General features: G+C 39.1%; 1 protein-coding gene across 1 annotated transcript; it reads left to right on the top strand.

Annotated features, from left to right (window-relative positions):
• Nucleotides 1-790: 790 nt before the first annotated feature.
• Nucleotides 791-12,822, top strand: AlaRS-m (alanine--tRNA ligase, mitochondrial). The gene is made up of 14 exons (XM_076126848.1): nt 791-1,157; nt 1,781-1,954; nt 2,264-2,409; nt 3,265-3,420; nt 3,820-3,964; nt 4,343-4,470; nt 5,006-5,309; nt 5,750-6,537; nt 6,888-7,037; nt 7,563-7,689; nt 8,051-8,262; nt 8,831-9,032; nt 10,778-10,894; nt 11,153-12,822. The coding sequence occupies exons 1-14, from the start codon at nt 963-965 to the stop codon at nt 11,279-11,281; spliced, it is 2,973 nt and encodes a 990-aa protein (XP_075982963.1). The 5' UTR covers nt 791-962; the 3' UTR covers nt 11,282-12,822.
• Nucleotides 12,823-12,845: the final 23 nt, after the last annotated feature.

Here is a 12,845-nt window from a genome sequence, read left to right as displayed (position 1 = left end):
GTTGAAAAAGATAGTACAGAAAAATGAAAAGGATAGTATTTACGAAAAAATTATAGTACACTTTCATTATTTTGAACTAATCTTATTATGTAGTCATTAAAATCAACAATTGTGTTTCAGCATTAAACACAAAAGCAAGCCTTTTAAAAAATCCGATACAAAAAATGTGTAAAACTAACTAATTTCACTGTGTGAATGAGAAGTGTCGCAATTTTTTTTTAACGGTAAATGCTATCGCAATGTTTTTTGGTTTTTTTGTAAGAATATTAGTCTACCTATGTTGTTTTACTTTAATTTTATACCTAATTGTGATCAGAATTCGGTCGGATACACGCACGATCGAAATATTTATATCAAATAAAACTAAAATTTGAGAAAATTCACTAACTTAAAATTATAGTATTTTACCGTACTATCCTTAGATGTGGATAGTATATAGTACAAAGGGCGAAATTATAGTATAAATACTATAATTATAGTACAAAATCCAACCCTGAGTTGGAGTTAATAATAGTGATGTGATCTTGTAAGAAATTATAGTATCTGCTGATTTAATAAATAAATTTATTTGTTACTGGTCTTCGCTCTTCAGTACATTTATATTTTTATAGATTTTGTGATGAACAGTATTATATTTAATTTATTTAAGTATGTTAGTGCATACTTGTTTATGAAGAAACTTACTGGTTTGTCATGTCCATGTCATGTCCTTCTTTTTTTTCTTCAATGATCCATTATTACTAATTGACAACAGTTGTTTGAAGTTTTATGACATTTTGTGTCATTGACACTTGATAGACTGACAGCGATCGCCGAAATTTTGCAGTCGCAAATTTTAATTTTCAAGGAGACAGAGTTCAGAACTACGATTCAGATTTCGGTGGAATTTCTAGGGCAAGTGAAATCACACTGGATTCTAATCCAAACTTCTAGGAGTGTTTGTTGATATCCTATAACCTAAAATGCTTCGTTTACCGGTAAAAAGAGGTAGGAGCCTGCGGTGCTCTGGGTTACGTATGAAGTCATCTAGCAGTTCTATAAGGAGCACCTTTATAGAGTATTTTGTCAATAATCATGGACATAAACAAGTCAAATCAAGTTCTGTGGTCCCCCTGTACGACCCCACAGTACCTTTTGTGAATGCTGGCATGAATCAGGTGGGTAACTTACTATACAAACTACAAACTTTGTTATTAATAACCAAAATACTTGTTTAATATACTTCAATATTGCAGTTTTAACTTTTATACAAGCTAGAAATTCTGTACATGTTATATGATACTATAGATTATTATTGTAAACTCACAAAATGTTTAGTTTTCTTGAATACTTGTTACCTGAAAGTAATAAGAGAACCCACAGAAGCTTAAAACAATGCACTAACTTTATTATTTTGAAACTGAATCCTTTACCTAACTATATTATGTATTAATTTTTCTGCATAAAAATATAAATAACATTATTCAGTTTACCGCAGTGGCTCTATTCATGTGGGCTGTGGTCTGTCATTTGTATCTTTCTAAAGTTAAGACCTGCTGTTATTTTGCGTAGTCTTGTACCATATTTTCTACAAAAAAATATGATAAAAATTCAAATTTTAGTTTTTTGTTGTGCTGTCTAAGGCATGCCTGGCTCCCTGTTTAATGTGGCAGTACACAACCAGTGCCTCTAATAATGTTACACAAGTACCAACAGCAGTGGGACATTAACGGGTTATATTTTTACTGTATTTTTTTTCTAAGCCTTTTATATTTCAACTGTTTTTTATATTTCGTTTCAGTTCAAGGGAGTATTTCTGGGTAAAGTAGCAGCTCCTTGCAACCGAGCAGTGAACTCACAGAAATGTGTGAGAGTGGGTGGCAAGCACAATGACCTGGAAGTGGTCGGTACCGATGGACATCATCACACATTCTTTGAAATGCTCGGCTCTTGGTCTTTTGGTGATTATTACAAGGTATTAGAACTATTTCTTTTTGTAACCAAATAACTATTTTGGTGCTATTTTATTCTAGTAGGTCAGTGTTTGTCACTTTTCAGTTTTGGAATTGCTTGTTTGAAATACGTATATTAGATACAGAATACTGTGCATTTATTTCATAAATGGAGAACATTATATCTAAGGTTGCCTGACTTTTCGTAGCAGGTTGTCTGGCAATCAGCCTGCTTAATGCATTATTTCCTATATTCTAACATATAAAAAGTCAGTGTTTCTTAACCCTTCTTGGTCCACAAAGCTGATTGTAAATATTTTGTAAATTTTCAGAAAGAAGCATGTCAGATGGCATGGGATCTGCTCCTGGGTCCTTACCGGCTTAAACCAGAGAACCTAATGGTTACCTACTTTCAAGGAGATGCATCAATTGGTTTGACTGAGGACAGAGAATGTAGGGATATATGGAAGTCAATTGGGTATGTATGTCACATTACTTATAGGTCGATACTTAATAGGTGCCTTTACACACACGCTCTATCGCGCGTTCTTAGGAGCGTACAGGATTACGCGCGGGAAAGACGGCGAGCTCTTCGCTCACGTTTTCTTCGCGGGCTTGACAGATGAGCGCGGCGCGCGCTCTTTCCTTTCCCCTTGCACACCCTTTACACGCACGCTCTTTCACGATTGTTGATTCACCTATGTGAGTGCACCTATTTTCGAACAACTTGAACAATGGTTTTTTCTTAGCCTGGTTGAGTGTCCCACTGCTGGGCAAAAGCCTCCCCTTTTCCTTCCAAAACGACCTAACGGCGGTGAGATCCGACCAGTCCTTCGCGCGCCAGTAATGACTATTGCGCTTCGATCGTTCGATTGATAGAACAGTCAACCGAGACTCCTTTGCATTGGGACTTTAAATTTCCTTCTAAAACACCTCCTTGTGTTCAAGATGTTTGGCGACACCTAAACATTTTTATTGAAACTTTAAAACTAGGTTTTTGTTTCTTATGAATATGATATTTAGTTGTTCGAAGTTAATAGTAATTTTTAGTAATCCTACTCACTCATACTCTAAATCCGGAAGTTTGTGTAGATTAATATAATAAGTATGTTTGTTACCCTTTCATGCAAATACTACAAAATTTACTTAACAGATTTTGATGAAATTTGCAATTTGGAAACGTGAAAGTTTTACCATCAAAAACTACTACATACGTTAATTCGAAGTCTTTTTCTTGGTATTAAACCTTCGTTCACTTGTTGAAATACGAGTGCTTTTAATACTAAACTATCAGTATTAATTAACTTATTAAATGTGTGTTGTTATGTACCAGTGTGGCAGACAGTAGGCTCCGGGCCCTGGGTGCTGGCGACAACTTCTGGGAGATGGGCGCGAGCGGGCCCTGCGGCCCGTGCACAGAGATACACTATATTAACCCTGATGGCTCCCTCACTGAGATATGGAATATCGTCTTCATTCACTATAACAGGTGATATTTTATAATCATTGCAGTTATATTACAACTTAGTAGATAGTCTTGGCGTGTACAGTTGAACTAGATACAAACATATTATATAATATTACGCAGCCTTCTTCCCATAGGGGTAGGTAGAGATCAAAGAACGCCACTTGGTGCGATCTTTACAAACTTTAATCTAGATAATAATTGATAATTATGTGTATTTCAGGAACTTTTAATTTGACTTGAAAAATATTGATTATTGGATAGTCTATTTATTGAGGAAGGCTGTATAACATGAAACATCAAGCTAAGACTAGTGTAGTAGCAATAAAAAGTTGTAAAAAAATACCGTATTACGTTAGAGTCGCGGGCGGCCGTCATGACGCAATGTCAGCAATGAGTACATAAAAATTTGTATGTTTGTAGAGAAGATGACGGACGCGTGAGACGTCTGAGTCGTTTCCACGTGGACACGGGCATGGGGCTGGAGCGTATGGCCGCCATACTGCAGGCCGTGCCTTCCAACTACGACACCGATCTTTTCCAACCTATCATTAAAGCTATCGAGAAGGTATGTACAATGTACATACATAATACACTAGCTGACCCGCGCAACTTCGCTTGCGTCACGTTAGAGAGAATTTTCCCCGTTTTTGTAACATTGTTTGTTGCTACTCAGCTCCTAATCGCCGTAGCGTGAAGTTATATAGATATGAGTTCGTTTGTTTGTTTGTTTGAACGCGCTAATCTCAGGAACTACGGGTCCGATTTGAAAAATTCTTTTAGTGTTAGATAGCCCATTTATCGAGGAAGGCTAAAGTTTAACATCATCACGCTACGACCAATAGGAGCAGAGTACCAGTAAAAAATGTTACAAAAACGGGGATAATTATGACCCATTCTCTCCTGTGTGACGCAAGCAAAGTTGTTGTGAATGGTATTTGTCCAGAACAGTAAAGGTGTGTCCACATACGGCGGCAGTGACAGTTCGCCGCTGGACCGCGCGTACCGGCGGCTCGCGGACCACGCGCGGATGGTCAGCGTCTGTCTAGCGGACGGAGTCTTTCCAGCCGCCAGGTTAGTGTACAAACACTTTATTACTTTTGAGCCACTGATACCCAGGCAAGTTCATCGTTCGGTAAACGATCTGTGGGTTAAGTGACGCTTGGCGCTTATCGCAAACCTTTGACACTAGGTGGCCACATACCTTACGAATTTGTTTTGAAGTTGTGTTTTTTAAATAGAGATAAAGAAAAATTAATTTAACTAACGATTAAAAATAATTTATATTTAAAAACTTTTTGTAGTTTCTTTATGCTTGTATTAGAAACTATGGTTATAGCTAGTTCCAATTCGATCCGAATGCCATCTATAGAGCTTGCTGCGTTTTATGTTAGTTAAAAATAAATGGCATTGAGATCGATTAGAACTATGGCTTGCGACAAAAACATTCGGTCCGGCATTATTCGGCACAGCCGAGAGGCAAGGCCGTATATGTGTAGATAAACCCGATCGGCACAAGCCGACAGCCGTACAAGTGAGTCGAGTGGGTTTTGTTGTACGACAAATATTGCCGAACCGAATGGCCTTACAGATTTTTTTATTTCCACAGTTTAAACCTGAAACAAATAATGCGGAAATCCTACAAGATCTCCACGGACGTTTTCCAAAATCCCCAACTACTTCGAGTTCTATACGACCACGTGGCCGAATCACTAGGGCCTACGTACCCTGAGCTCGTCTCCAAGGAGAGCCAGGCCAAGATGATCATCGAGCATGAGGAGCAGGCCTATGCCAAGATGAAGGCTGGCTTGGTGAAGAAGTGGAGAGACTTGGTGACCAAGTTCCCTGAGGTGGAAGCCTTCAATGACGTTGAGCTGCCAAGCTTTCCGCTAGGTTATAAAGAGTTTAAAGAGGTAATGAATCTTATGTTTGCTTTTTAAGGTGCTGCCATGCTTTATTATTTGATTGCCTCTATGGCACGGTCGGTAGTATATAGTATATGCGACTACCGCACATGAGGTCTCGGGTTCGAATCCCGAGTCGTGCCAAAACCTCCGTGCCTCAGAGAACAAGTAAAACAGCCCTGCGCCTGACCTCTTTTTATCAGGTTCAGCTCTCACACCGGTCTATGAGAGTAAAGGAATGATAGTGTACCTGCGTATTGTGCTCACACTCGGACACTATAAACTAAGTTGGCTGGTTTCAATAAAACTGGCCGCCGTAGCTGAATATCGGCCAGACATTCATTAATTATCTCAAAGTCGGTGTAGTTAAAATGTTACCGTAACAGATAGACTTTCGCATTTATAATTTGTAGTATTAAACTAAGATAACATGTGTTTTCGCTTTACAGACGATGTCCAAACAAAAAGAAACTCTAATACCTGGACAATTAGTGTTCAAATTATACGACACGCATGGTTTCAGCGAGGACCTGATCGAGCGCATCGCACACCTCAACCACATGACAGTGGACAAACAGACATTCACTCAACTACTCTCCAAACATAGGACGAGGCACAAAACAGCATACAAGGAACAAAACAACAAAGCAACATTGTTCACTGAAGCTGTAAAACAACTCAAACAAAATGGTCACTGTTCGACAAACGACTCGCCGAAATACGACTACAAATTAAACAATAATAAAGTGCAATTTAACACTCTAAAGACGAAACTAATAGCTATTCTTAATGAAGATCTAACTTGGCTAGACTTTCTAGAACCGTGCGAAAATAGACCTTATTACCTAGTGACTCAAGATACAAATTTCTACTGCGAAGAAGGAGGCCAGACAGCTGACGATGGAATGGTGTACTTTAGCAGTAAAGTCGCTTTTCAAGTGGACAGTGTTTTTAAAATACAAGACTTTGTGTTTCATAAAGGCTATTTTGCGGGGAAAGAATATGTTAGGTGTGGAGATTTAGTGGACTTGGAAGTGAATGAAGAAAAACGTTTGAGGATAATGAGCAATCACAGTGGTGTTCATTTGTTGAACGCGGCGGTTCGTAAAGTGCTCCCGGGCAGTGTCGTGTGTGCCACAGGCTCCAGTGCGACAGACAAGGGCCTCACTCTGAACCTGTGTGTGTACGGAGAGAAGCTAACGCAGAATAAAATGTTGGATGCACAGAATCTTATTAGGTGAGTGTTGAGAGGCTTTTCTTTTGTGTTTTGTGATGAAATATGATAATAGTTTATTAATAAGCGATAATGGCAAAGTAACAATACTCGATGGTTCGCATCAATCGGCGACTTTGAGCGGCCGAGATGAAGAGCCGGCGCAAAAAGGACCTCATTAATTTTATCAAGCGATTTCTTACCTTGTAACATTGTAGATAAAGCTTATTATGTCATCGCATCGCTGCTGATTCATTGTGGCCCTGATGTCATGAAAGTATTTGAAAAAGCCTTAAACTGCCACCTTTTCGAAAAAGCCGCGTGAGAAGAAACGGCAAAAAGCCTTGCTCTTTTGAAACGAGTGTTGTATGCAGGGAATCGATCGCGCGCGACGCGACAGTGGCGACGCGCGTGGTGGACAGCGTGCAACTGAGCCGGGAGCCCGACGTGCTCACCGTGCCCGGGGAGACCTACCCCGAGACCGGCCTGAGGCTCGTCACCGTGCACCCGCCCTTACTCTCACAGTGTGTATACTGCCTTATACACTTACAGCCACTCTTGTAGTCTGATAACTTAACAGAGTCTTGGCATGCGTGATTTATCTAGATTATCTACATAATATATGTATGAATAAAAATGAATCATCGAGATGTGCGTGTAACTTTAGAACGACTACACCAATTTGTATAATTTAATTTTTTTGCGTGTTTGTCTAAATAGTACTAGGTTTGTCAAATTGTTGACGGAGTTTGTACAGTAGGATCCCGTCGATCTAATTTCTACAGGAATGCGATCGACGGACTAAAAACCCGAACGAAGTCGGGCTGGCCTGCCCGTGTCTGACTAGCTGGCAGACAGCTTGCACAAGCTACTGTCAACTCCGCCAGCCGTCTCTATTAAGTTGTCGGACTGCGAGCCTTATTTACAGATTACAGTTTTATATTTTTGTATAGCTCAATATTTACAGATATAATTTTTTAATATCAAGAAAAAAAATTCTTCAACTGTATACAGTTGAATGTTGAATAACGTATGCGTTATTACTTCAGAGAGTTATGTTGCGGCACCCACGTGCCGTCGACAGGCTTGCTAGAGGAGTTCTGTGTGACGTCAGTGAAAGGCGCCGCGAGTCAGACACCCACCATACACGCGCTCACCGGCCAGAACGCTAAACAGGTCATTTATTCCACTTGCTAATGTACCACTGTGGTCAATCAGTTGCTATTGAATCTATACTAATATTATAAAGCTGAAGAGTTTGTTTGTTCGTTTGTTTGTTTGAACGCACTAATCTCTCTATAATTATTCCGTGTGAAAATCCACAGCCTCCCGACGCAATGGAAGCGATATGGCGACCTTAAACCACTGCGCCACGAAGGCAAAGTCAGCTAAAATATGAATAAAACTCTGTAAACTTTTTTATTGTTCAAATTTTTTATTCAAATTTCGAAATTCATAAAACTATTAAATACATAAATACATCGTAGACCTCAACGTGGTTGGAAGTAAGTGAAGAAAAGTAACCTTCACATTATAGGCTCGCGAACTGTTCTGCCGAGCACAGAAGCTCGATCAAGTGATAGACTTGATCGAGCCTGACAGAAGGAAGGAGGAGGTGTCCCAGATCAAGCGCCAGCTGTCTGAGCTGTGCGGGACTAGTGGCGCCCCCTACGGGGAGTACGCCGACTGCCTCAAACTATTAGACACGTTCCAGAAAAGAGAGATCAATCATAACGAAACAGCGTTACAGTAAGTACTATTGCATACATGATATTATTATCATTTCATTTTTGATGATGGAAAAAAGAAAAAAAAACAGCAGTATCTTGTTTCTCGTGTTACCTACTTTTTAGATATGTTGTGATTAGATTTTAGATAGTGTGCCATATGGCCTACTATAATTGAAATATTAATATTTCAGTAAAACACAAACTGATTTCACATTATTCGATATTACCCCAACAAAACAAAAAAAAAATATATATATTACCCAGTTCAGTTAACACATTGACATCGAATCCACCAATCGAGTCGTCGGCAGCGAAAATGTTAAAAATATAATTCCTGTTTAGCGTCGATGACGTTCGTAACTCGAAAAAATTTAATATCAAAATGGCCGCCTTTACACACACACACTCTATCGCTCGTTCTTAGGAGCGTACAGGATTAAGCGCGAGTGCGCATCGCGATTTTTTTTGCGGGCGCGGACAGACGAACGTGGCGCTTTCCCCTCACACGCGCGATTCTCGTTTCATGCGCGATAGAGTATGTGCGTACAGGAGGCTAATGTCGATATTGTACATGTGGTGTGCCGCAGGAGCATCGCGGAGGCCGAGGTGCTGGCGGCGCTGGCGGAGGCGCGCGCGGGCGGGCGGCGCTTCGTGGTGCACTTCCTGCGCTGCTCCTACCTCATGCGGCGCGGCGCCGTGCGGCCCGTGCTGGCGGCGCCGCGCCCCGCGCCCGCGCTCGTGCTGGGCTGCGCGGGCGGCGTGCTGGTGGCCGGCGCCGCCGTGCCGGAGGTCAGACGTTTATTACATTATTCAAAAATTCTGCTATTTTTAGCCCCCACTTGCGACTTTAACGATGTAGTCGCCAAAAGAACAATGGCAAAATCTCATACATCATAATCACTAATTTTAAAATGTTGCGTCTTCAAATAAAACAAATGTTATAATATGCAGCATTAATTCCCGACTCTACATATATAAATATGTTCATTAGGCGCGCCGGAGATCCTGAGTAATTTGAGTTTATATTTTTATAGGTTATGTCATCATCACTTCATTAAAATGTTATAATTGACCGTTAGCTGTCAATTACACCCTGTATTACTATCGTCATCGTAGTGAAGTTGACTGCCTTAACCTTTCGAGCAGGTATAGCCCCAAAACTAATATATACCCAGAGATTTCCGTATGGTAACCTCTGGGTCTTATGTCTACATTTCCAATTCTTTGCGTTAATAAAGAGATAAAGAGCCGATAGCTGCTGATAAACCATTTGTAGCCAACTTCACTCCGGCATATTTTAATTGAGTCATTGTTCCTACAACTAGACTGTTATATTATAAAACAAACTGTTTTATGGGGTATTTAAGTTATCAGATAGTATAAATCAGCTTGGTTGTAACAACAAAGGTAAATAAAAAATGAAAAGGTTATACATTATTTATTTCTTTCATACACATCTCTGATTATCATTTCATTTTAAAATTCAGTTGGTACATTATCTTGATGCCTGGGCTATCCTAAGTACCAGACTAAAGTCAGCACAGCAGCCTATTGTACGAGTATGTATATCCACCGGACAACCTATTTTCGTGAGATATGTTATTGGATAAATCCAGCTAATCAGCAATGTGGCAACTCTTGTATTTTGTTCTAAAGCAGGGTATCAGCGAAAGCTATTCTATGTTACAATTCACGCACAGAATTCGAGTCAGTCTGACACGACTTCCCATACTTGAAGAAGTAAGTATTATACTAGTTCACAAAATCCAAAAAGCAAGGGAAACGTCCATGAAGAATCAGTAGAAGTCATGTAGATGCAATCCAAATCGAAATCCGTTAGAGATGCAGGGTTGACAAATAGAGCAGAAATCCTCAGTAAGTCAGAGTTGTTTGAAAATAGGTACGAAAAAGCAATAGTAATCGAAAAACACAACAACACGTCAATGCCGAAAATCACCAAACGTCAACGACAAACAATCAAATCGAACCAAAGTAGACAATATATAGTTGCCATACTTTAAAAAGATAATACTACTTAAATATCTCTGTTGACTGTAAATATATCTTTGTATGAGCAAAATAAATGAGAAGTTTTCAGTTTATTAGTAACTGTTTTTAATAATTTGTCATAACAATATATTTCACGTTGAAGACTATTTAGTTATTTAAACAATTAAATAGACAAAGACAACATAAATCTACTTAATAAACAACAAAGTACCTAATGGCAACATTTTTAAGCTAAAGGAAATGGAGAATCATTCTTAGATAGTCAATTTTTTACTTTTTGTTTAATCTATTAAATGTCGCTTTCAGAGGTAAAAATGATATTCCTGAAATTCATACGATAATTAATAAAGTACATTGGTAATATTGAGATTCGAAGACGCTCAAAAAATATAAGTGATTTTTTTGCCATTGTTCTTTAAGAAAAAGATTTAAAATTTCATCCCAAACCCCAATTTCGAGCTTCAGTAAATTTTACGAAGTATCGATTTCGCTCGAGAGTGTAACGGCTCGTGTATGTCGTGTAGGACATGTGCCTGGGCTCGTTCACGGCGGAGTCGTGGCTGCGCTGCACGGCGCGGGCGCTCGGCGCCGACGTGCTGCCCGACGCCTCCCGCACTCACGCGCTCATGGCACACACCAAGGTATCTACACACATACACATATCTACATGTACACTCGCGCAAACGAACACACACACGCACGCACTCATACTGCCACCCATTCACAAACGCTTACGCACACTCACACACACGCACACACACACGCACACACACACGCACACGCACATACACGTACAGGCACGCACACACGCTCACACGCACGCACACACGCTCGCACGCACATATCAAAACACATCTGCATTTCAATAAGTTATAAGAACCTATCTAAATGTGTTTCAGGTATCTTTGATTAATTGCGAGCAGCTAGTGCAGGACGCCATGAGAGTGGCTATCAAGTTCGCTCAGTCGCACATCAAGGAGAAGTCGAGCACGGAACACTCTCACAGTAAGAATAGACAACACAACTGAACTAACGATCAACGCCGAATAAATCTAATGTATAGGTTTTGTTACATAACATGGACACAAGTAGGTGTTTACAACTGCTGCACTAAGTAAGAAGAATTTCTCTTGTATTGCGGGATTTTTTACAAACAACGACGAAAGGACACAATGTAGAACCAGACCCGAATCAATTATTATTCCGTGTTTTGCTGTTCCGTGGGATTCGAACCCACGACTTCCCGACGTAATGGCCTGTTGGCGACCGCCTTATACGAAGATCGTCAATAATATAAGAATGGAGAAATAACGACGGCGTCCAAGAAAATGTAGGGTACTTTTCTTAAACGAAATTGTACACAAATAAATTTTAACTACCCACAAATGCAGTCATAATTTTGTTTAGTTAGTTATAAACAATAATTTATTGAATAAATGGTTATATAGTTTGTTATTTGTATATGCTGTGTTTAAATGTGAAGTTATAGTATTTAATTCATGTATTATTTTATTAAATTGTTAGTAAATGATAAGAGTAGACTACAGGAGGTCTAACACGAAAGTTTCAGTGTACTTCGAACACCGGCGTGAAACATACGTAGTCAGATATTCATTTTCTTAGTACATTTATTTTGGCCGTTAATTTTCACCTTCACAATAAATAACTTTTGCTATTGAATATGGCTTTAATAAAAGTAAGTGTACGAGTACAACAGAAAAATAATTACTGTTAAGTGCAATACACATAAAAGTCGCATATCGACGATGAAGTGCCAATACCTCCTAACTGACATTTTGTCGATTTTTAGATTTTTAATGCGTTAGACATAAAATTGCATTTTGCGTGTACTCGTCAAGACACCTAACTAAATATGTTGATAGTTTTGAGAGAAAATGCTAATAGAAATAGCTGATAAGTCAATGTATGCATTCATTTGCAAGACCTGCTGACATTACATCCTAAATTCAAGTGTAAAAAGCTTCTAAATTACATACAGAGCATCATATCCATGTTCCCATTACTACAATATTTTCATATTTAGGTCTCTGAATTTTCAAAAAATAAAATTGTGACGCGTTTTTTTCTCCTCCTGTAAAATGGTGATTTTGTAGTTAAGAGGTATTGGTACTTCATCGTCGATATCCTGCACCAAAGTCGGCAAGGATCTGTCAGCACTCTAGTTGGCCAACTGTAAGGCGGCTCTGTACAGCCTGTACTTTTGAGTACCGACAGTTTCACATCTAAAACGTACTGCAAAAATAGTTTACGTCCCCTAAAGGCGCTGAACCGATTGTCATACAATATCTCTCGATAGCTAGCCGATTGTCGATACTCGATACTTGTACAGAATTACACTACTAAGCGAATTTACATAGGCGCGATTTAGCGTTAGCCGTACTGTCGCCTCTAGAACAAAAACTACTTCTGATTAAGCTTTGTTATGATATGTATTTGACAAAATTAGAACAGTTATGTTGCATTCTTAATGAATTAAATTCATGTTTGTCTTCCTGTAAATAAATATAGCAACCTACCTCTATTTTCTTTAATAAAATATTTGAAATTATTTCGTTTTTTATTACAAGTAAT

The sequence above is a fragment of the Anticarsia gemmatalis genome, chromosome 19, assembly GCF_050436995.1.
Source record: "Anticarsia gemmatalis isolate Benzon Research Colony breed Stoneville strain chromosome 19, ilAntGemm2 primary, whole genome shotgun sequence".
Taxonomy (NCBI): Eukaryota; Metazoa; Arthropoda; class Insecta; order Lepidoptera; family Erebidae; genus Anticarsia; species Anticarsia gemmatalis.
Note: the sequence above shows the minus strand (reverse complement) of the source record. Positions and strands in the feature narration are given on the sequence as shown.

Excerpts from the sequence above, each read along its gene's own strand:
- AlaRS-m (XM_076126848.1), top strand. The coding sequence starts at position 963 with ATGCTTCGTTTACCGGTAAAAAGAGGTAGGAGCCTGCGGTGCTCTGGG. Across the intron at positions 7,038-7,562 it reads CACCCGCCCTTACTCTCACA|AGAGTTATGTTGCGGCACCC; the intron begins GTGTGTATACTG and ends TTATTACTTCAG. Across the intron at positions 10,895-11,152 it reads CGCTCATGGCACACACCAAG|GTATCTTTGATTAATTGCGA; the intron begins GTATCTACACAC and ends AATGTGTTTCAG.